We start from the raw sequence: 22,157 nt of genomic DNA, 5'->3' as shown, positions 1-22,157 counted from the left end.
CCTCTCCGACTGGTTGACCTCTCCATTGTACCTTCACTGACATTATGTCCTTTGACCTTAGCTTTCAAACCTGCCGGTCTAAAATAGCCACCGGCTCCACATCATAAGTCAAATTACCATCCAGTTGCACTGTACTGAAATCCAAAATAAGAGATGGATCCCCGACATACTTTCGGAGCATAGATACATGAAACACTAGATGAACATTCGATAGACTAGGGGGCATTGCAAGTTCATAAGCCACCTCTCCAATCTTCTTAAGTATTTCAAGAGGCCCAATATACCGAGGGCTCAACTTTTCCTTCTTCCCGAACCTCAACACACCCTTCATGAGTGAAATCTTGAGTAGAACCTTCTCCCCAACCATGTAAACAACATCACGAACCTTCTTGTCAGCATAACTCTTCTGTCTAGACTGCGCCGTGTGAAGCCGTTCCTGAATCACTTTGACCTTCTCTAAAGCTTCCTGAACCAAGTCAGTACCCAATAGTCTAGCCTCACCCGGCTCAAACCAATCCACCGGAGACCGACACCGTCTACCATACAAAACCTCATACGGAGCCATCTGAATGCTCGATTAGTAGCTGTTATTGTAAGCAAACTCCGCGAGTGGAAGAAATTGATCCCAAGAACCTCTAAAATCTATAACACAAGCGCGTAGCATATCTTCCAGTATCTGAATAGTGCGCTCGGATTGTCCGTCTGTCTGAGGGAGAAATGATGTACTCAACTGAACCTGTGTGCCCAATTCTCGCTGCACTGCTCTCCAAAACTGTGATGTAAACTATGAACCCCGATCTGAAATGATGGACATTGGCATACCGTGTAGGCGAATAATCTCGCGGATATAAATCTCAGCCAACCGCTCCGAAGAATAATTAGTACTAGCTGGAATAAAATGCGTGGATTTGGTCAACCGATCTACAATCACTCAAACCACATCAAACTTCCTCAACGTCTAGCCCAACTATGAAGTCCATGGTAATGCGCTCCCGGTCTCTGAAGTAATCCTCCCGGTCTCTGATGCTCGTACTTTACCTGTTGACAATTTAAACACCGAGCTACAAACCCAACTATATATTTCTTCATTCGCCTCCACCAATAGTGTTGCCTCAAATCTTGATACATCTTTGCGTCACCTGGATGAATGGAGCACCGCGAACTGTGAGCTTCCTGGAGAATTAACTCACGCAAACCATCTACATTAGGCACACATAACTTTCCATGCATCCTTAATACACTGTCATCCCCAATAGTGACCTCATTGGCATCACTGTGCTGAACCGTGTCCTTAAGGACAAGCAAATGGGGATCATCATACTGGCACTCTCTAATGCGATCATATAAAGAAGACCGAGAAACTACACAATCCAAAACTCGACTCAGCTTTGAAACATCCAATCTAACAAACTGGTCAGCCAAGGCCTGAACATCCAAGGCTAAAGGCCTCTCTGCTACCGGTAAATGTGCTAAGCTGCCCAAACTCTCCGCTTTATGGTAATGGTTATGGCTTGATACATCTTGTTCGAACTCATACAGTGTGTAAATGTAAGATTCATGTCTTGAAAGAAATTCTAAAGGTTGGAAATTAATTTCCAAGGTTTATGGGCTAAAGTTAAATCAATAATTTCAATGGTATTGTGTTGTCAAGCCTATATAGAATAGGGTGACGTGAGATCACCCCCGGGTACGTGCGTGGTAAGATGGAATATTGATGTGGTGGCTTGGAAATAACTCCTGGCACGTTCGAGGACGAACGTATGTTTAAGTGGGGGAGAATGTAACGATCCGGCCGGTCATTTTGAGTATTATGGCCCCGTCCCCTAATTTACTGCTCGATTTATGCCTTACAATTTATTTATGACTTATCGGGTTAGTTGGTTCGGGTTCGGAAGGAATTTGGAATGAAATGAGACACTTAGTCTCATTATTGAAAATTTAAGTTAGAAAAGTTGACCGGATGTGGACCTATGTGTACGAGACCTCGCATTTGAATTTTGATAATTCCAACAGCTCCGTATGGTAATTTTGGATTTTGAAACATGTTCGGAAAATTATTTGGAGGTCCGTAGTGGAATTAGGCTTGAAATGCCAAAAGTTAAATTTTTGGGAAGTTTGTCCGAGGGTGACTTTTTGATATCGGGGTCGGAATCTGATTATGGAAATTTGAATGGCTTCGTTATGTAATTTATGACTTGTGTGCAAAATTTGAAGTCATTCCGGATTGATTTGATGTGTTTCGGCATAAGATATAGAATTTGAAAGTTCAAAGTTCATAGATTTTGATTTGAGGTGCAATTCGACGTTTTGATGTTATTTGATGTGATTTGAGGCCTCGAGTAGGTCTGTGTTATGTTATGGAACGTATTGGTATATTTGGTTGAGGTCTCGAGGGGCTTGGGTGTATTTTTGAATAATTGGTTGAGAGATTAATGAAGTTAAGAAATTTGGGAGTTTGGCCATGGTCAATATCGGGTCAAGACGACATCTTTTCAGTGTTTTGAGTGCGCGAGCAGGTCCGTAGCATGTTTTATGATTGTAATTCATATATGGTTTGTGTTCGGGAGGTTCCACATGAGTTTCAGAGTGAATTTTGAGCGAGTCCGAGCATTTGGAACTCTAATATTGTTCTGGCACTTTTGGGGGTGCGGACCGCACATTTTTGGGTGCTGAGGCGAAGAAGGGGCACATACCGCACATAAGAGTGCAGACCGCAGCAGAATTTCGTGGCTGCACTTGGAATTTCGCGGACCGCACAATTCTGTCCGCGGCCGCGCTCCAGGGAGTTCTGCAGATTCGCCAGTCCGACTTCGGAAGCCTATATCTTTTGATCTACAAGGAAGTTGAGATGATGAAAAATCAAAAATTGTAGCCTTCGTGTCTAGTTTCCAGAAAGGTATAGAACCTATTATTTGGACATCTACAGAGAAAGTTATGGCCAAAATACTAAAGTCTGGCAGTGCAACCACCAAGAATTTCGTGACCGTAGGACCTGTGAGGCGTGGCCGCGCTCAAAATTTTGCGGACCGCGAAGTGGGAGATCAGAGGTGCACTATATAAACAGGGTTTAGGGTATTATTTCACATTTTGGACCTAGGGAGCTCGGTTTGTGGCGAGTTTTCGTGGGTTTTTCAAGAAATTCATCCGGGTAAGTGATTCTAACTCGAATTTGGTTAATATATATGAATATATCAATGATTTCATCATCTGATTAGTATTTTGAGGTGAAAATTTGTAGAAACTTCATAAAATGAATTTTCGAGAATTGAACACCGATTCGGAGTCGGATTAGAGTGAAATTAGTATGGTTGAACTCGTAATTAGATGAGTTATCGGATTTTGTGAGTTTCGTCGGATTTCAAGACATGGGCCCCACGGGTGAGTTTTGGGACGTAATTTCGGATTTTGTGGAAAATATTAATATTTTGATATGGAATTAATTACTATAAATTGTGTGGACTGAATTAAAATAATTGTGGTAGATTCGAGCCGTTCGGGAGTTGATACGCACATAATGGGATTTCTGGAGCATTGTTTAGCTTGCTCGACATTAGATTCGGCTCGTTCGAGGTAAGTAACTCTTCTAATCTTGGAGTTGAGGGTATGAACCCTGAATATATGTATTATGTGAATTGTTGTGACGCACATGCTAGGTGACAGGTTATGGGCGTGCACTATAGAAATTGTGATATAATTGTTTCTTTGGAAATTTTGTAGTAAATAATCTTGGCATTTTCCATGCGGTTTTATGTAATAATGCTGAAAAACATATTAAAAATCATGTTGAGGATATGTGCCAGTATTATTGAGACCCACAAAGGTCATATTGTTGTGAATTATTTATTTTAAATTGAAAATTCATACTCAATCATATTCATTTCATTGCATATCATATCTCAATCTCTGTTGTTATTTATTGATACATCATATCATCATTTTGGGCAATTCTCATGACATTGTGAGACCATGAGAGAGAGACTGGAGAGATTGATGATTGAGGGAGGCCAAGGGCCTGATTGTGAGAATATTTTTGGGATTGGGTTGCACGCCGCTGCATGCCATGTTGGCTTTATATATATATATATATATATATATATATATATATATATATATATATATATATATATATATATATTATACTATTGCACGTGAGTTGGCCGTGCATCACGTAAGTTGGCCGTGCGGATCCATATATTATACCATTGGACGTGAGTTGGCCTTGCGGATCCTTATATTACACTATTGCACGTGAGTTTGCCGTGTAGCACGTGTTGTCCGTGCAGATTATAGCTGTCACACCTCCCTTTTCCCACTGGGCATATGGGATAGGAGAGTTTTTCCAATTAAAGTGACAATATTCGAAATAGGATAATTTATTTGATCATAGTCGCCGCTTGGAATAAGTTATGGTGTCCCAAGTCACCGGTTTATTTTAAATCCCAAATCAAGGAAATTTGACTCTATTTATGGTCTGCGAATACAGAAGACCGGGTAAGGAATTCTGTTAACCCGGGAGAAGGTGTGAGGCACTCTCGAGTTCCGTGATTTTCGCACGGTCGCTTAACAATTAATTCTTGGCCTAATTATCTGATTTATTACATGTTTTAGAACTATTTATGTGTTAATGCTTCTATACCGCTTTTAATTATTTATGAATTATTTCTGGAATAAGTCACGATGTCGTACACTTGTCATTTTGGCACACGTCGCAAACCGCGCCACATGAAATGCACCCGCGATTTACGACATGCTTATTTTTATTATTATTCGAAGTTGTAGTCGAGTCACGTAAAACGCACACTCGAATTGGGGATTATGTATCATGACCATGCCACGAGAACCATACTCATAGTCACGATGATCTATTATTCGCGCCTAAAGCAAGCTACGAATGTTTATAAGTTATTTTCCTAAAGCTAATTTAAGATTATTGTAAGGTCACAGATTATGGACATTGAATGAGTTGGAGGCCCCATTATGGTTTAGCTATTCGAAACTATTTGTTACGAAGGAAAGGGAATAGTTTTGATTAATACGTTCAAGCCTAGAAGCCCATAAAACGTTAACCAACCAAAGTGACTTAAGCCCAAATCCTTGTCTAATTTATCCAAGACCCAACAGAATATCTTAAAAGAGTGTGGCTCATCCTACTCCCAAACTAAATGAAAATCCCTCATTCTTATTCTCTCTCCAATCTCAGAATAACACAATAGTCGTATCAATACAACTGATCAGACAAGATAGCATCAAATGGGTTAGAAAAGAGAATTATTAAGCTATCGAAATATCATGCTCACATTTAGCGTGTAAGTGAACAACTCACAGTTTCAAGCATTTGTTAATCTAGCTTCAAATAAACTAAGTAAATCAGAAGAATAAACAAAGCAATTAAAGGAGAATAACCAGAAAAAAATAATATTTTAACAAATCATAAAAGAAAAATTTTTAACTAATGAGAAACAACAACCATAATTAAGAAATAGAAATTCATAGCATAAGGTGAAGAAAATAAACCTTTGAGCGAAATAAAATTCTTTCAATTGATTAAAATTTACAGCATCTAAAATCAACGGCGGATGAGCTCGAACCGAGAAAGCTGAAAACTTTGACCGAAACCAGATCGGAAACTTCAACGGACCTCTCTAAAGGAAACTTCGCTGGAAATCTCATAACTCCGCGAATTCCTTAGCTCGACTCCGACGTATTTTTGGACGGGAAATTAGTGACTTTTGTGAAAGGGTGTTTGAAAGTGAGGTTTCTAATGGAGTTTGGGACTGTTTTGGGAGTGAAAAATGGACGGGAAAAAAATGGTTGGTTTTGGGTAGTTTAAAGGGTAAAAGAAGCTGATTTTGATGGAGCTTGGGATGGGATTTTAGTTAGCTTCTGACGCATTCCTCTTGCAAAGAAGAAGACCCGAGTTTTTGCTTCTCCGTTTTCTATTAGCTCTTTTTGGTCTATCGGGTGCTAGTTCCCCCAAATCCGTTTTCTCTCTTCAGAACCTATCCCCCTCTCTGTTTTTTCCGTCTCAGGTGTCCTTCCTCCTTGTGTGTTGGGTGAGTGAAAAATATATAGGTGTAGGTATAAGGATTAATTGGTGGCCAAAAAAAAGAGTGTGTATGGGCATGTGCATTTTTTGAGAGAGAGCATGTGAGTTTGTTACAAAAGATAAGGAAGAATCTTGCCACATGGAAATGACTCATTGACTCTTGCTTTAATTTTTTTTTAAGAGTGTAAAATAAAAATACTAGCTAAATATTTTAAAATCAAGAACATATAATTTTTGTGATTTTTAATTTTCTTAAATAAACCTACTAAAAATGAAGTTAAGGTTAAAATATGTAGATTAAACTTAAAATTATTTACATACTAAAAAGTGTTTAAAAATCACAAGTATGGTAAAACATTAGGTGCTCACAGCTGCCCCTCTTTGCTTGGGAACATGAAGAGTTTTCAGGCAAAGACAAAGTGAGCCGTGTGACTAATTTTTTGACCAAATCTTTGTTCAAAAGGGAAAATAAACAAAGAAAAGGGTGCAACCGAGTCCTGATTTTGGACAGCCTATATATCCCGGGTCATAAGGGAATCAGGTTGCGTGTAGTTCAAGGAGAGTGATGGAATGATGGGTTGAGGAATCGAGTGAGGTTCCGTCGAGGCTCCGGTCTGTGGTCCTGTTATTACATAAAAATCAAAATCTAAAGGAACTAAACAACCCTATCAGCTATGTGTTACAAGATTTCTATCTATAAGTCTTCTGAAGCTTGATTTTGAGTCTTGAATGGTTCTTCATGCAGACTTTTGATTTGAACCTTGATGCTTGTTAGCTGCAGGTGCTAGTTCATTCTTCTATGGTTTCTTCGGATCAAGACGCGACATGCAAAACTTGTGACTTCAGTCATGTCTTGAGCAGTCCACATCCTTTCATCTGCTTCTGCATTTCAGATTTACTTCTTTTCTTTTTCTTTTCTTTATTTTGGATTGAGACTTCTTTTTTGGTCATCTTGAACCCTGTGCCTCGAGGTAAAAATCTTATTCCTCAAGCAACTCGTGCTACTTCTGATTTAAATTGAAAACAAAACTGGAGATTACCCCTATTCTTCAGGCGGGATCCTGTTGTCTCTGACATGAACTTGAAAATTGAAACTCGACCCTGTTCTTCAGGCGGGCTCCTGATGCTGACTTTAAACTTGGAATAAATTCTGAAATGAATTCCCTCGTTCTCAAGGTGGGCGCCTACTGACTTAAAAACTTGAAATGAATTCCCTCATTTTTCAGGTGGGTGCCTGATGTTGACTTAACACTTGAAATAAATTCCCTCGTTCTCCAGGTGGGCGCCTGATGACTTAAAACTTGAAATAAATTCCCTCGTTCTCCAGGTGGGAGCCTGATGCTGACTCAAAACTTGAAATAAATTCCCTCATTTTCCAGGTGGGCGCCTGATGACTTAAAACTTGAAATAAATTCTCTCGTTCTCCAAGTGGGCGCCTGATGACTTAAAACTTGAAATAAATTCCCTCGTTCTTCAGGTGGGCGCCTGATTTTGACTTAAAACTGAAATGAATTCCCTCGTTCTCCAGGTGGGTGCCCGATGACTTAAAACTTGAAATAAATTCCCTCGTTCTCCAGGTGGACGCCTGATTTTGACTTAAAGCTAAAATGAATTCCCTCGTTCTCCAGGTGGGCGCCTGATGACTTAAAACTGAAATGAATTCCCTCGTTCTCCAGGTGGGCGCCTGATTTTGACTTAAAGCTAAAATGAATTCCCTCGTTCTCCAGGTGGGAGCCTGATGGCTTAAAGCTAAAATGAATTCCCTCGTTCTCCAGGTGGGTGCCTGATGACTTAAAACTGAAATGAATTCCCTCGTTCTCCAGGTGGGCGCCTGATGACTTAAAACTTGAATTAAATTCCCTCGTTCTCCAGGTAGGCGCCTGATGACTTAAAACTTGAAATAAATTCCCTCGTTCTCCAGGTGGGCGCCTGATTTTGACTTAAAACTGAAATGAATTCCCTCGTTCTCCAGGTGGGCGCCTGATGACTTAAAACTTAAAATGAATTCCCTCGTTCTCCAGGTGGGCGCCTGATTTTGACTTAAAGCTAAAATGAATTCCCTCATTCTCCAGGTGGGCGCCTGATGGCTTAAAGCTAAAATGAATTCCCTCGTTCTCCAGGTGGGCGCCTGATGACTTAAAATTGAAATGAATTCCCTCGTTCTCCTGGTGGGCGCCTGATGACTTAAAACTTGAAATAAATTCTCTCGTTCTCCAGGTGGGCGCCTGATTTTGCCTTAAAACTTAAATGAATTCCCTCGTTCCCCAGGTGGGCGCCTGATGACTTAAAACTTGAAATAAATTCCCTTGTACCCCAGGTGGGTGCCTGATGACTTAAAACTTGAAATAAATTCCCTCGTTCTCCATGTAGGCGCTTGCTATCACCACAACACAGACAAAACAGAGAAAAATTTCTGCCCCAGTTTGTACCAGGAACATTCATTGATTGTTAGTTGCATCCCATTATCCAGGAGGGTCCTGAAAACTTAAAATTAGATCCCATTATCCAGGAGGGTCCTGAAAACTTAAGATTGAACTTATCTGGAACATGCTTTCCTCATGGGGATTTCCTGGCAAAGCGAAAAAGATTTCTTGCCCCTGCTTAAAACAAAGAAAATTTGTTAGTTTGAAAATGTGGCGGTTAGTTTGCGGCATCCTTGCTGAAAGTGTCTGCTTCTGCCACTATCCCGCTTCATTCTGATTAGATGCTTCGGGCTACAAAAAATTGTTTGACCTTTCAATCGGACCTCGACCACAAAACCTCTGAATGACTTGAATCCCTTACACTCAACTCGTCGTATGGCACTTTCATTCTGACAACTGTTGAACCTTTGCATTTCCTACAAATTCACGAATCACTTGACCACCCGAACTTCAGTTACCACCACATTGCTCATTCTAAATCTTGTCCCTTGTGATGTGCCTGGCTGAATTTCGCTTGGTGCAAATAAAAAGCTGGTAATGAGCTTTGAAGTCCTTTCTTGCTTGCTTAACAAAAGACTAATTTGACAGAGACTTAGAAAAATAGACCCAAAAGAAACGAAGCGAAGTGACTTTGAGAATTAGGAATAAAAAAGAAAAAAACAAAGATGACTATTTGAAGAAAAATGGAAAAGAGACTTATCTGAATGAAGCAACTGGCTCCAATGATCATGACATGCATTTCGGACTGATCGGCCTAATCCATCCAACTAATCACATTTCAGTTCATGCCATGTCTTCAGACTTCAAAATCGTGTTTTCCATAATTCAATTTCTCTGTAAAGTCATGAACCTCATTCGGCTTGTAATGCCCCGAGGGGTTTTCACCAGCAAACCTCTCTCATTTGCTCCTCTCTCAACTCATTGTCGCCTTATAGTGCCCGTAAGGGTTTTCACCAATAAGACTCTCTCATTTGAATTTTCTCTCGACTCACCATCGCTCTATGGTGCCCGTGAGGGTTTTCACCAATAAGACTCTCTCATTTAAATTTTCTCTCAACTCACCATCGCCCTATGGTGCCCGTGAGGGTTTTCACCAATAAGACTCTCTCATTTATTCACTTTTCCTTCTGCCCATGAACAAAGGTGCTACCCATGATGTAAATAATACCTCCATCTCACTTGACTTGGCATCCTCAAAGTTGATCGGAAGGTCTTTCTTTGGACTGTAGTGTAGGTTTTGGACAGGGTTAGAAAGAAAGGGTGGCATGCAGGCTCAAAATAATTTAAGATGAAGGGGTTCAAAATTACAACTTTTGGAATTAAATCTTTTTTTTTTCAAAACTAAAACTTCTGCCCCAGTTTTTTCGAATCTGGGAAATTTTAAATTTTTATTTTGATAGTACCGAACCGTGTAAGGCTGCCTACATATCCTTAAAAGGAATCAGGTCAAACGTAGTTCAAACTAGTAAAAGTTGTTTTGTTTTTGTTACTTTGCTTTTCTTTTTCTTTTTCTCTTTTCTTTCTTTTGCTTTTCTCTTTTTTTTTCCTTTTCTTTTTCTATTTCCAGCTCTACTTCTGATTCCAAAAGAGGAGTATGAAATAACATAAATAAGGCTCAAAAGGGGTAACAAATGATAAAAGTGTTTGGGATAGCAGAATAAAATGCCTTCGTCATTCCAACTTTGAACATGCTTAGTACAAAATGCGATTGAAGATAAGCAAAATAATCATACATAATATCTCTTTACTGCATCAGAATTGATGGCCATATCCACACATTTACCTTCTATGTCTGTTAAATACAAAGCACCATTGGGCAACACCTTTGTCACAATGAACGACCCCTGCCAGTTTGGGGCGAACTTGCCTTTAGCTTCAGCCTGATGTGGAAGGATGCATTTCAACACCAACTGACCCACCTCAAATTTTCGGGGACGCACCTTCTTGTTGTATGCTCTTGCCATTCTTTTCTGATACAATTGACCGTGACATACTGCTGCCAATCTTTTTTCATCAATCAAACTCAATTGCTCTAGCCGGGTCTTGACCCACTCATCATCATCAATTTCAGCTTCAGCAATGATCCACAGGGATGGAATCTCAACTTCCGCAGGTATAACTACCTCGGTTCCATATACCAGCAAATAGGGAGTTGCACCAATTGAAGTGCGAACAGTAGTGCGATAACCCAGTAAAGCAAAAGGTAACTTTTCATGCCATTGCCTGGAACCTTGCACCATCTTACGAAGTATCTTCTTTATGTTCTTGTTAGTAGCCTCAACAGCTCCATTTGCCTTAGGACGATACGGAGTGGAGTTTCGATGCATAATCTTGAACTGTTGGCATACCTCTTTCATCAAATGACTGTTGAGGTTAGAAGCATTATCTGTGATGATTACCTTGGGAATTCCGAACCGGAAAATGATGTTTGAATGAACAAAATCTACCATCGCCTTCTTGGTCACGGACTTGAAAGTTACAGCTTCGACCCATTTGGTAAAGTAATCAATGGCCACCAGAATAAACCTATGCCCGTTTGATGCTGCCGGCTCAATTGGTCCAATGACATCCATGCCCTAAACAACAAAGGGCCAAGGTGTAGACATTGTGTGCAACTCAGATGGCGGGGAATGAATCAAATCACCATGCACCTGGCATTGATGACATTTGCAAACGAAGCTGATGCAATCTCGTTCCATGGTGAGCCAATAATAACCTGCTCGAAGAATCTTCTTTGCCAAGACATACCCACTCATATGCAGCCCGCAAACTCCGGAATGCACTTCGGCCATGATAGTCGAAGCTTGTTTAGCATCTAAGCACCTTAGTAATCCTAGATCTGGAGTTCTCTTGTACAATATTCCCCCACTTAAGAAAAATCCACTAGCCAGACGTTGAATGGTTCTCTTTTGATCACATGTGGCATGTACCGGATATACCCCCGATTTGATGTATTCCTTGACATCATGGAACCAAGGCTCACCATCAGGTTCCTCCTCAATCACATTGCAATAGGCATGCTGATCAATATGCAGAGGGTCGACATAAGTCTTATCTGGATGGTGTAACATTGACGCCAGAGTAGCCAAGGCATCGGCAATCTCATAATGAATCCTGGGAATATGCCTGAATTCTACCGACCTGAATCATTGACAAAGATCATGCAAACATTGTCGATACGGTATGAGCTTCAAATCCCGAGTCTCCCATTCTCCCTGAATCTGGTGAACCAACAAATCTGAATCTCCCAAAACCAATATTTCTTGAACTCCCATGTCTATAGCTAGCCTCAAACCCAGAATGCATGCCTCGTATTCAGCCATGTTGTTAGTGTAATAAAATCGAAGCTGAGCTGTTACGGGGTAGTAATGCCTTGTTTCAGAAATGAGTACAGCCCCTATTCCGACACCTTTCATATTAGCAGCTCCATCAAAGAAGAGTTTCCAACCTGGCTTTTCATCATGATCAGCCTCGTCAACATACATCACTTCTTCATCAGGAAAATAAGTCTTCAGTGGCTCATATTCTTCATCCACCGGATTCTCGGCCAAGTGATCGGCCAGGGCTTGGGCTTTCATCGCGGTCCGAGTCACATAGATGATATCAAACTCTGTGAGTAAAATCTGCCACTTTGCCAATCTTCCTGTGGGCATAGGCTTCTGAAAGATATACTTTAGAGGATCCATGCGAAATGAGGTAAGTAGTGTAGGATGATAGATAATGCTTCAACTTTTGTGCCACCCAAGTCAGGGCGCAACATGTCCTTTCAAGAAGAGTATACTTAACCTTATAAGGAGTGAACTTCTTGCTGAGATAATAAATGGCTTGCTCTTTCTTGCCCGTGATGTCGTGTTGACCCAACACACAACCGAAAGAATTATCCAATACCGTCAAATAGAGAATTAAAGGTCTCCCAGGTTCTGGCGGGACCAGCACAGGTGGGTTTGACAGGTAACTTTTGATCTTATCAAATGCTTCCTGACACTCATCAGTCCACTTAACCGCAACATTCTTCTTCAGCAACTTAAAGATGGGCTCACAAGTTGTCGTGAGTTGAGCAATAAACCTGCTGATGTAGTTTAACCTTCCGAGAAGGCTCATTACCTCGGTTTTGTTCTTTGGCGGTGGTAATTCTTGGATGGATTTGATCTTTGATGGGTCCAACTCAATACCGCATCGACTGACTATGAATCCCAACAGTTTTTCGGACGGGACACCAAATGCATATTTTGCCGGATTGAGCTTGAGGTTGTACCTGCGGAGCCTTTGGAAGAACTTTCTCAAGTCTCCAACATGGTCGGACTGCTTCTTTGACTTTATGATCACATCATCTACATAAACCTCAATTTCCTTGTGTATCATGTCATGAAATATGGTAGGCATTGCCCTCATATAAGTTGCCCCAGCATTCTTCAAACTAACTGGCATTACCCGGTAGCAGTATGTCCCCCATGGTGTGATGAACGTTGTCTTTTCTGCATCTTCCTCATCCATCAGGATCTGGTGATATCCTGCGTAGCAATCCACAAAAGACCCAATCTCATGCTTGGCACAATTGTCGATCAGAATATGAATGTTCGGCAATGGAAAGTTATCTTTTGGACTTGCCTTATTGAGATCACGATAATCAACACAGACCCTGGTCTTACCATCCTTCTTTGGTACTAGCACGACATTAGCTAACCAAGTGGGATATCGAGTGACCCGAATGACCTTTGCGTCAAGCTGCTTTGTGATTTCTTCTTTGATCTTCACACTCATGTCAGTCTTGAACTTCCTTAACTTTTGCTTGACTGGAGGGAATGCCGGATCAGTTGGCAATTTTTGAACTACCAAATCAGTGCTCAAACCCGGCATGTCGTCATACGACCATGCAAAAACATCTTTATATTCAAACAGTGCTTTGATTATTTCTTCCTTGATTTGTGGTTCCAGATGCAAACTTATCTTGGTTTCCCTGATATTATCTTGATCTCCTAAATTGATTGCTTCAGTTTCATTCAAATTAGGCTTGGGTTTTTCTTCAAAGTGATTTAGTTCTCTACTGATTTCCTGAAATGCTGCTTCTTCATCATATTCTGTTTCATCATCACACTCTACTTCTTGGATTGTTGTTTCGGAATTAGATTGGCTTTTAAGATTTGGCTGAAAATTCCTCATGCATGTCATGTCATTGAAACCAGCATAAAAAGAACTGTACAGAAAAAAAGAAACAAAACAAAATTGAAACGCTATCAGGAATAATGGAAAACGGGAAATTGTATTTCATTGAAAATAAAAGATAGAAGGGTTTGTACATCAAAACAAGCAAAAAATAAAAAATTTGGATTACAACCCTGGAATAACCCAGATAACAAAAAGGAAAACAAAGCAAACTACCAAAACTCCTTCCGGGTGGGGAGAGGAATAGCTTTCCAATTGCTAAGCTTCACATTTGGCCCAACGAGCTGCACATCGGCATTACTGGAACCTTCCCCGATTTCCACCATGTTAGCCTCATCAAACAAACTCTGGAACCTCCTGATCAGCTCTTCATCAAAGTCGACCACAGGTTTTGGGACCGCTGATATTGGGCGTTTTGCGACCCCTGGCTTGACAAAAGACTTGGAGATATGTGGAACAGGCTTAGGAAGTGACCATGCCTTTCTTTTCAAAATTTTAGCCTTTTTCATGTCCTTCCCTATGAGTGTGAATCCCAAACCAAATGTACCGAAACTTTCATGTGGACACACCGGATGTGCAATACCCTGCAGAGACGAACCCAGGCCTTTGCCCGGCACAAAACCATTCTTCAATATTTCATTTGCTACCATGACGGACGCGGAGGGTAGCTTTGGACCTGGAATGCATTCTCCTTCAGGAATCTTCTCGACAGACACTGTTTCAAACGTTTGGTACACCCAAGGCCCTTTATTATCTTCAACTTCAATAAATGGAACAATTGTGTCATTGTAAGCAGATAAGTTCTCATCACCGTGCACAACTATTTCCTGCCTGTCCCATTCGAACTTTACCATTTGATGCAGAGAATACGGGATTGCCTTGGCAGCATGTATCCATGGCCTGCCCAATAACAAGTTGTAGGAGACAGCCATATCTAGCTCTTGGAACTCCATAGTGAACTCAACTGGCCCTATTGACAATTCGAGCATTATATCACCGATAGAATCTTTCCCTCCTCCATCAAAGCCTCGAACACATACATTGTTCATGTGGATCCTTTCAGTGCCGATCTTCAACTTTTGCGAAGTGGACAGAGGGCAGACATTTGCACTAGAACCATTATCAACCAATACCCTTGAGACAGCAGAATCCTCACACTTCACTGTAAGATAAAGAGCTCGGTTGTGCTCCGTACCCTCCATAGGAAGTTCATCATCTGAGAAAGTGATCCTGTTTGCATCGAAAATCTTGTTAGCAATCTTTTCCAATTGGTTTACCGTGATCTTATCATGAACATGGGCCTCATTTAAAATCTTCATCAGGGCTTTGCGGTGTTCATCTGAATGTATCAGCAAAGACAAAAGAGAGATCTGAGCTGGTGTTTTCCTTAACTGCTCTACAATGGAATAGTCTTGCATTTTCATCTTTTTCAGGAACTCTTCAGCCTCTTCTTCGGTGACCGGCTTCTTTACTGAGAGGTGTCCATCCTTGAATGGCTTAGCTTTCCTTAGTTCTTCTGGGGTAAAACATCTCCTAGAACGAGTCAGTCCTCCAGTTTTATTGACTTCTTCCTCTACTTCTTTCCCCTTATATGTTACTATCACCTGTTTGTAATTCCACAGGACGGCTTTTGTGTCAACCATTGGTAATTGGGTCACTGGCTTAATAATAACGGGGGTAATACGAGCTCCTGGTACAATCACTTTTTGCTTTTCCTGGTTCGCTTCAACATCAATCAGAGGCCCTTTCATAACCAATACAGATGGCTTCACGCCGAGCATGCTTAGCTTCTCCGACACCCCTTCAACTGTCAAGGTCGTTGCTTTTGCAAAATCTGGATCTTTAAATGGATTACTTTCGCTAGCCCGGATCATCAAGATAGACTTGGAAGAATTCTTGGGCTCCCCATACTTATGAACTATCTCAATCATATGTGTCTCTGCATGAGCCGGCAAAGGATTTTGGTTGATGTTTGGCACCTCCGGGATCTGGACCACAATTTGATTTGTATCAATAAGCTCTTGGATCGCCCTCTTCAAATGCCAACACTTCTTTGTGTCGTGCCCTGGGGCATCAGTACAATATGCGCATCTGAGGGAATAATCAAGGTTCCTTGGAGGTGGATTTGGTGTCTTTGGCTCAGGCCTCAAAACGTCCAACTGCCTCAACCTTTGAAACAAATTGGTATACGACTCTCTAAGAGGGGTGAAGGTTTCTTTCCGCTGCTGCCTCTCTTTTCTATAATTTGGCCTCGATCGAAAGCTTGGACCAGTAGGGTTTCGGTATGGTTGTGGGGGTGGATAAGGATTTTGTGGAGTTGGAGCATGCCATTGCGGGTAAGAAGGGGGTTGCGCATATGACTGTGCATGGTGAACATGGTATTGGGGTGGTCTGACTGAATATTGAGGGTCTTGTGGTGGGAAATAATGTTGGGATGGATTATATGGAGCTAGGGTGTAGGCTTGAGGTTGGGGTCGAGGTTGGGTGTACTGGTGAGGCGAACCCCTTGGGCCACGCCCTGATCCAGAGACAAACATAGCGACATCATCTTTCTTCTTTTTGCCTAACAGGCTTCCGGTGCCACTTTGAATTGCCTGTGTGGTTGCTTTTATGGTGGAGTAGCTCATGATCTTGCTTGACTTGAGTCCCTCTTCCACCATTCATCCCATCTTTACCACATCGTTGAAGGACTTACCTATGGCTGAGATCAAATGGCCAAAATAAGTAGGTTCTAATGCTTGAAGAAAGTACTCGACCATCTCATCTTCTTCCATTGGAGGATTGACCCGTGCAGCTTGTTCTCTCCATCTGAAACCATATTCCCTAAAGCTCTCACTGGGCTTCTTCTCTACCTTGGTCAAAGATAGGCGATCCGGGATAATGTCTATATTGTACTGAAAGTGCCGAGCAAAGGCCTGAGCCAAGTTGTCCCATGTGTACCACCTGCTAGCGTCTTGGCGGGTGTACCATTCCAAAGCCGCCCCACTCAGACTCTGACTGAAATACGCCATTAATAATTCGTCTTTCCCACCGGCGCCTCTCATCTTGCTGGAAAAGCCTCTCAAATGGGCCACGGGATCTCCATGTCCATCGTACAGGTCAAACTTGGGCATCTTGAACCCAGCGGGCAGTTGGACATCAGGGAATAAGCATAAATCCTTGTAAGCCACACTTACTTGGCTTCCTATCCCTTGCATGTTCTTCAAAGATTGTTCTAGACTCTTCACTTTCCTGAATATCTCATCCTGCTCCACGTTCCGGGATGGTTTCTCAGTTTCAACAGGAGGTTCAAAGTAAGGGGTGTAGGAATAAGGATCCGTGACTTTGAAAGTTGGTTCCAGAGCATAATATTGGGTATCTGGAGCTTGGAACGCGGGTTCACTAGAAGATCAGTGGAGGGTAATTCGCGGAGGGGCTACGAAAACAGGAGCAGATGTCAGAGCCGGGTATGCGGTTGTTTTGGCTGGTGGAGCATGGAAAGTTTAGGACGAGGTGCCGGGGTAGTGGTGGAAAGGGGTAAAACCCGGTGCATGCCGAGGGGAAAGATCAACGGTAGTGGGATTCTGGGCTTGTGCCAGTGATGGGATGAAAGCGGGATTTTCTGTGTAGTTAGCGGGAAATGAAGGTGGAGGATGCCCCCTGATCCAGGCTTGATACATTTCATCCATTTGATGCTTCAACCTGTGGACCTCCTCTTTCAATTCAGACTCTGATTCTACAATCTCCCTCGGCGGGTCAACAACACCCGTGTCCGACTCTTTGCTAGTCATGACTGCCTTGCGCTTTGATCTGGTATTATAGGGGTGACTTGCCAGGATGCCAACAAACTAACCACCTAAACAGAACCTGTCTTTCTTTGCACACAAAAATAACTTGGTCAGTTTTGAAGCATTTAACAGATAGGGAATCGCATATTGGGGATGCAATGCACCTAAGCAGTTAAACGTTTCTAAATGCTTTGCGACGGCTTATGTGTTTCATCCCGGCTCTTTTCCCAAATTTCGAATCCTGATTTTTTCCTCTCTCCTTTTGCTGTGTTTCGCTCTTTTAATTCTCATTCTCTTTTTCTTCTTTTGTTTGGCCCCTCTTTTCTTTCTTCCCTCCTTTTTTTATTTTCCTCTTCTTCTTTTTTTGTTTTCTTTTCTCTATTTTCTTTTAAGACTATGATCGAATCCTATGGGGATTGCCTACGTATCATGACGCCGCATGAATCAGATCATTACGTAGTTCAGGAAAATAAATGCGAAATGATTTTTTTTTCAATATTTCATTAATAAAAGACATCTTTTAGATTTTCTATTACAAGGACTTAAAAGTAGTGATGACTACAAAAGAAAAATCTACAGACTCAAAATAAAGCAATAAGAAACCTTGACAAGGATGAACAAAACTCGAGGAAAGTAAAATACAGACTCAAAAACTAACTAAAAAAAAATCAAAAATACATAAGAGCCTCCACTGGTACTCCGGGGGCTTGCGGGACATCAGCCGGTCTCCGCACGGGCCTACGGGCAATATCTTCTTGAAGGTGGTCTAGGTCAACCATCACCTGTCGAACGAATCTCATTACAGAAGCAAAAAACATAGACTTGGTCATGTCTTTACATTCATGGCATTTCATTACAACATAATCAGCTATCTCTTTAATCCTCATTCTGATGACACCCTTTTCTTGAAGCAAACGTCCAATCTGCTGGGCCCGAGCCTCTAACACTTGTGTATCTGTGTTGTTTTGGTCTTGTAACTGTTGCAGGCTTTCTTGTAGTTGGTAAATCAATGCATAGCAATGCTCTCTTTTTGTCTTGAAATCCTTTATTTGCTTGACTATTTCATTTTCCATGGCAACCAGCTTTTTCTGTAAAATTGCTACTTCTTTATCATATTTCAGCTTCAACTGGTGGGCTAATCTAGCATGTTCTTCTGCACTTTTGGCCAACTTTGCTTGAGCATTTAACAAGTCCTTTTCAGCCTTTGTCAAGTCAAAACCATAATCATGCACTTTTCGCCTTAGGTTGGTTATAATTTTCTCATCTCTCTCACTTCTTACCGGTGTCTCGGCGGCTATTTTCATTCTCTGGATTTGGGCTCGAATGGCTTCATTTTCCCTAGCCAACCTCTTCTTTTCCCCTTCATCTTCAGCTGCCTGCAAACTACTATCAAATTTGATTTTTTCAATTTGTTCTTCTAGTTTGTTTATAGTAGTCCGGTATTCCTTTTCTTTAGCTAACCAAACTCATTGCTCTCGTGCTCCATCGGTGAATTGTTGGACATGGGGCCTTTTGGCGGGCTGTTCTCGTACTTGAGTCTGTGGTTCCAAGAACCTACATTGGTGCCAAATCTGACGAACCCTTTCTTCTGGAAATGTGGCTTTTAGGCATAGTTCAATAACCTGTGGACTCAAATCTTCGTCATAGGGGACTGTTTGGTATCTGCCCAATTGGCGTAGGACCCGATGCGGGGCATATGGCTGAATAATCCGAAGACCCATTAATAAAAGAAAGCACACTCCGGCGGACATGTAAATAACTTCATCGACCGGGAGCCAACCAAAAATCCACTCAATTCGATTTGCATTTAAAGAACCCAAATACGCGAACCATGCCTCAATACCTTCTGGCAACTCATGACCATTTACTCGGTTTTCATATTCTTCGATGCAATTGAGTCCGGTCAGACCGTAGTTCATGTAACCTAGGCGGTGACAAAGATGTTCTACTAACCACATTTGTAAAAGCAAGTTGCAACCCTCAAAAAATTTTGTCCCGGCTCGACAAGCGGTTAAAGCTCGGTAAATTTCTGTGAGAATCATCGATATGATAGTGCCATTGGCCTTTTTGACCATAAAGTCGGCCACTCCTGCGAGCCCCAATTCTATATGTCTGTCACTCCTTGGGCATATCAGAGTGCCTAAAAATGCCACCACAAAGACCAAACCCCTGCGTGCTTCCCATTTGTCTTTATTTCCCTGATGATTCAAACCAGTGTCCGGAGCCTCAAATCTGTGGGGGTCCCCATACCGGCTGTATAAGAAACGGAATGTGCAGAATCCTCCGGCTAAATTTTCATCTTTAACCTGCCGGCTAATACTGAGGAGGTCCAAAAACTTATGAGAGGTTACAGTTCTTGGTGCTACTGGATATTGATACCTTAACTTCCCTTCGAAACCAACATAACCTGCTATCTCCTCTAGTGTAGGGGTCAACTCGAAATCAGAGAAGTGGAAAACATTGTGTGTCGGGTCCCAAAACGGTATCAAAGCTTCGATTATATCAACCCTTGGTTTAATTTCCAGAAGACCAGTAAGCCCACCTAAAGCCTTTTTCACAGAACGCTTGCTGACCTCCCCCAGGTCGTTCCACCACATATGGAGTCCTAGTGGAATCTCGTCTACGACTCGAAAAGGTATATTTTCAACAGTGCTCATCCTGCACATTTTTATTTAAGGCGACTGGTTAAAAACAAGTGATTTTTTATTTTATTTTTATTTTTGACCCCAAAAGAAAGATTATTTGTGCAAAATAAAACTCAAACAACTCAAGGCCACCTTTGCAAATACGGCCCTTCAGCCCTTCATAAATGAAGATTTTAAAGTTGTTCTTGCTAAGTGGCCAAAATTAGGAAAAGAGCCATATGTGGCTATTCTGGTAAAACAAACTTCCTGTGTCCCGTCGGGACGTTTCTGGCTACTTGGACAGAAAGTGACATCCCCTAAATTTATTTATGACAATATGACGCATTTTCATATTTTCTAGTTATTTTTTGCAAAAACGGGGCCGAACCCGATGAGGGTTGCCTACGTATCTCACATCCGGTGAGAATCAAACCCGCATAGTTCGGTCCATCTTGATGCACAGAAAGATATGATTTGTTTTGAAATGATTTTTTTTCTTTTTTTTTGAAACTTTGGTAGAGTAACGGGATTTTTGAATATCGGGATTATCAAAATCGGGCATTTTTCTATCCTACCTCACTCTTGGTTTTTCTTTTTCTTTTTTTTCTTAATTTTCTTTCCTTACTCTAGAAGCCGGTCAACATACAAGCCAAGCAAATTAATTCACAAGTAGCACGTAAAGAATGCATCAGGATGGTTTTTTGATTTTCGGGTGCACCTATCCTAGACGGACCCAACCCCTGTGTTGAGTCCCCTAAGTCAAATGCACGTGATGCAAGCAAACGTACCTACTAGGGATCCAGCATGAGGCTGTGTTTTCTAAGTTTCAAATCCTGGGTGTATTGTTCTAGACCTGGCTTACCCGAGCGGAGCAGACAACTCGAGCCGGGGGGGGCAGCGTACCGGGAATACAGAAGCTTCACCGGCTTTGCAACTTGTCCGAACCTCGTTCTAAAATTAGGATATGACTCTAACAGAAAAGAAGCCACGCGAAGCGCACGCTCCCCAGAAGATTTAGAAGACTCAGAGAGAAGGAGGGTTTCGTAGTAGTTTATATACAGTTCAAACAATATCAAAGCGGTAAAAAGCGGCATTTAGCACATTATGCTCAAACACGTAAAAATCAGATAATATACAAAAATCAAGTATAACAGTTATTCTAAGCTCGAATTCTGAACCCTGAACCAGAGATTCTGGGTTCTTGTCCCCAGCAGAGTCGCCAGAGCTGTCACACCTCCTTTTTCCCACTGGGGATATGGGATAGGAGAGTTTTTCCAATTAAAGTGACAATATTCGAAATGAGATTATTTATTTGATCAGAGTCGCCACTTGGAATAAGTTATGGTGTCCCAAGTCACCGGTTTATTTTAAATCCCAAATCGAGGAAATTTAACTCTATTTATGGTCTGCGAACACAGAAGACTGGGTAAGGAATTCTGTTAATACGGGAGAAGGTGTGAGGCACTCTCGAGTTCCGTGATTTTCGCACAGTCGCTTAACAATTAATTCTTGGCCTAATTATCTGATTTATTACATATTTTAGAACTATTTATGTGTTAATGCTTCTATACCGCTTTTAATTATTTATGAAATTATTTCTGGAACAAGTCACGATGTCGTACACTTGTCGTTTTGGCACACGTCGCAAACCGCGCCACATGAAATGCACCCGCGATTTACGACATGCTTATTTTTATTATTATTCGAAGTTGTAGTCGAGTCACGTGAAACGCACACTCGAATTGGGGATTATGTATCATGACCATGCCACGAGAACCGTACTCATAGTCACGATGATCTATTATTCGCGCCTAAAGCAAGCTACGAATGTTTATAAGTTATTTTCCTAAAGCTAATTTAAGATTATTGTAAGGTCACGGATTATGGACATTGAATGAGTTGGAGGCCCCATTATGGTTTAGCTATTCGAAACTATTTATTACGAAGGAAAGGGAATAGTTTTGATTAATACGTTCAAGCCTAGAAGCCCATAAAACGTTAACCAACCAAAGTGACTTAAGCCCAAATCCTTGTCTAATTTATCCAAGACCCAACAGAATATCTTAAAAGAGTGTGGCTCATCCTACTCCCAAACTAAATAAAAATCCCTCATTCTTATTCTCTCTCCAATCTC

The 22,157-nt window shown here is 41.5% G+C and overlaps 1 protein-coding gene and 1 pseudogene across 1 annotated transcript; both read right to left on the bottom strand.

Annotated features, from left to right (window-relative positions):
* Window positions 1–10,208: 10,208 nt before the first annotated feature.
* On the bottom strand, window positions 10,209–18,703 carry LOC138899520 (uncharacterized; annotated as a pseudogene).
* A 162-nt stretch (window positions 18,704–18,865) lies between these two features.
* On the bottom strand, window positions 18,866–20,065 carry LOC138899519 (uncharacterized). Its single transcript, XM_070186057.1, has one exon. The coding sequence runs from the start codon at window positions 20,063–20,065 to the stop codon at window positions 18,866–18,868; it is 1,200 nt and encodes a 399-aa protein (XP_070042158.1).
* Window positions 20,066–22,157: the final 2,092 nt, after the last annotated feature.

Source organism: Nicotiana tomentosiformis, chromosome 9, assembly GCF_000390325.3.
Source record: "Nicotiana tomentosiformis chromosome 9, ASM39032v3, whole genome shotgun sequence".
Classification (NCBI taxonomy): domain Eukaryota; kingdom Viridiplantae; phylum Streptophyta; class Magnoliopsida; order Solanales; family Solanaceae; genus Nicotiana; species Nicotiana tomentosiformis.
The sequence above is the reverse complement of the archived record's forward strand: the minus strand, read 5'-3'. Positions and strand labels throughout refer to the sequence as shown.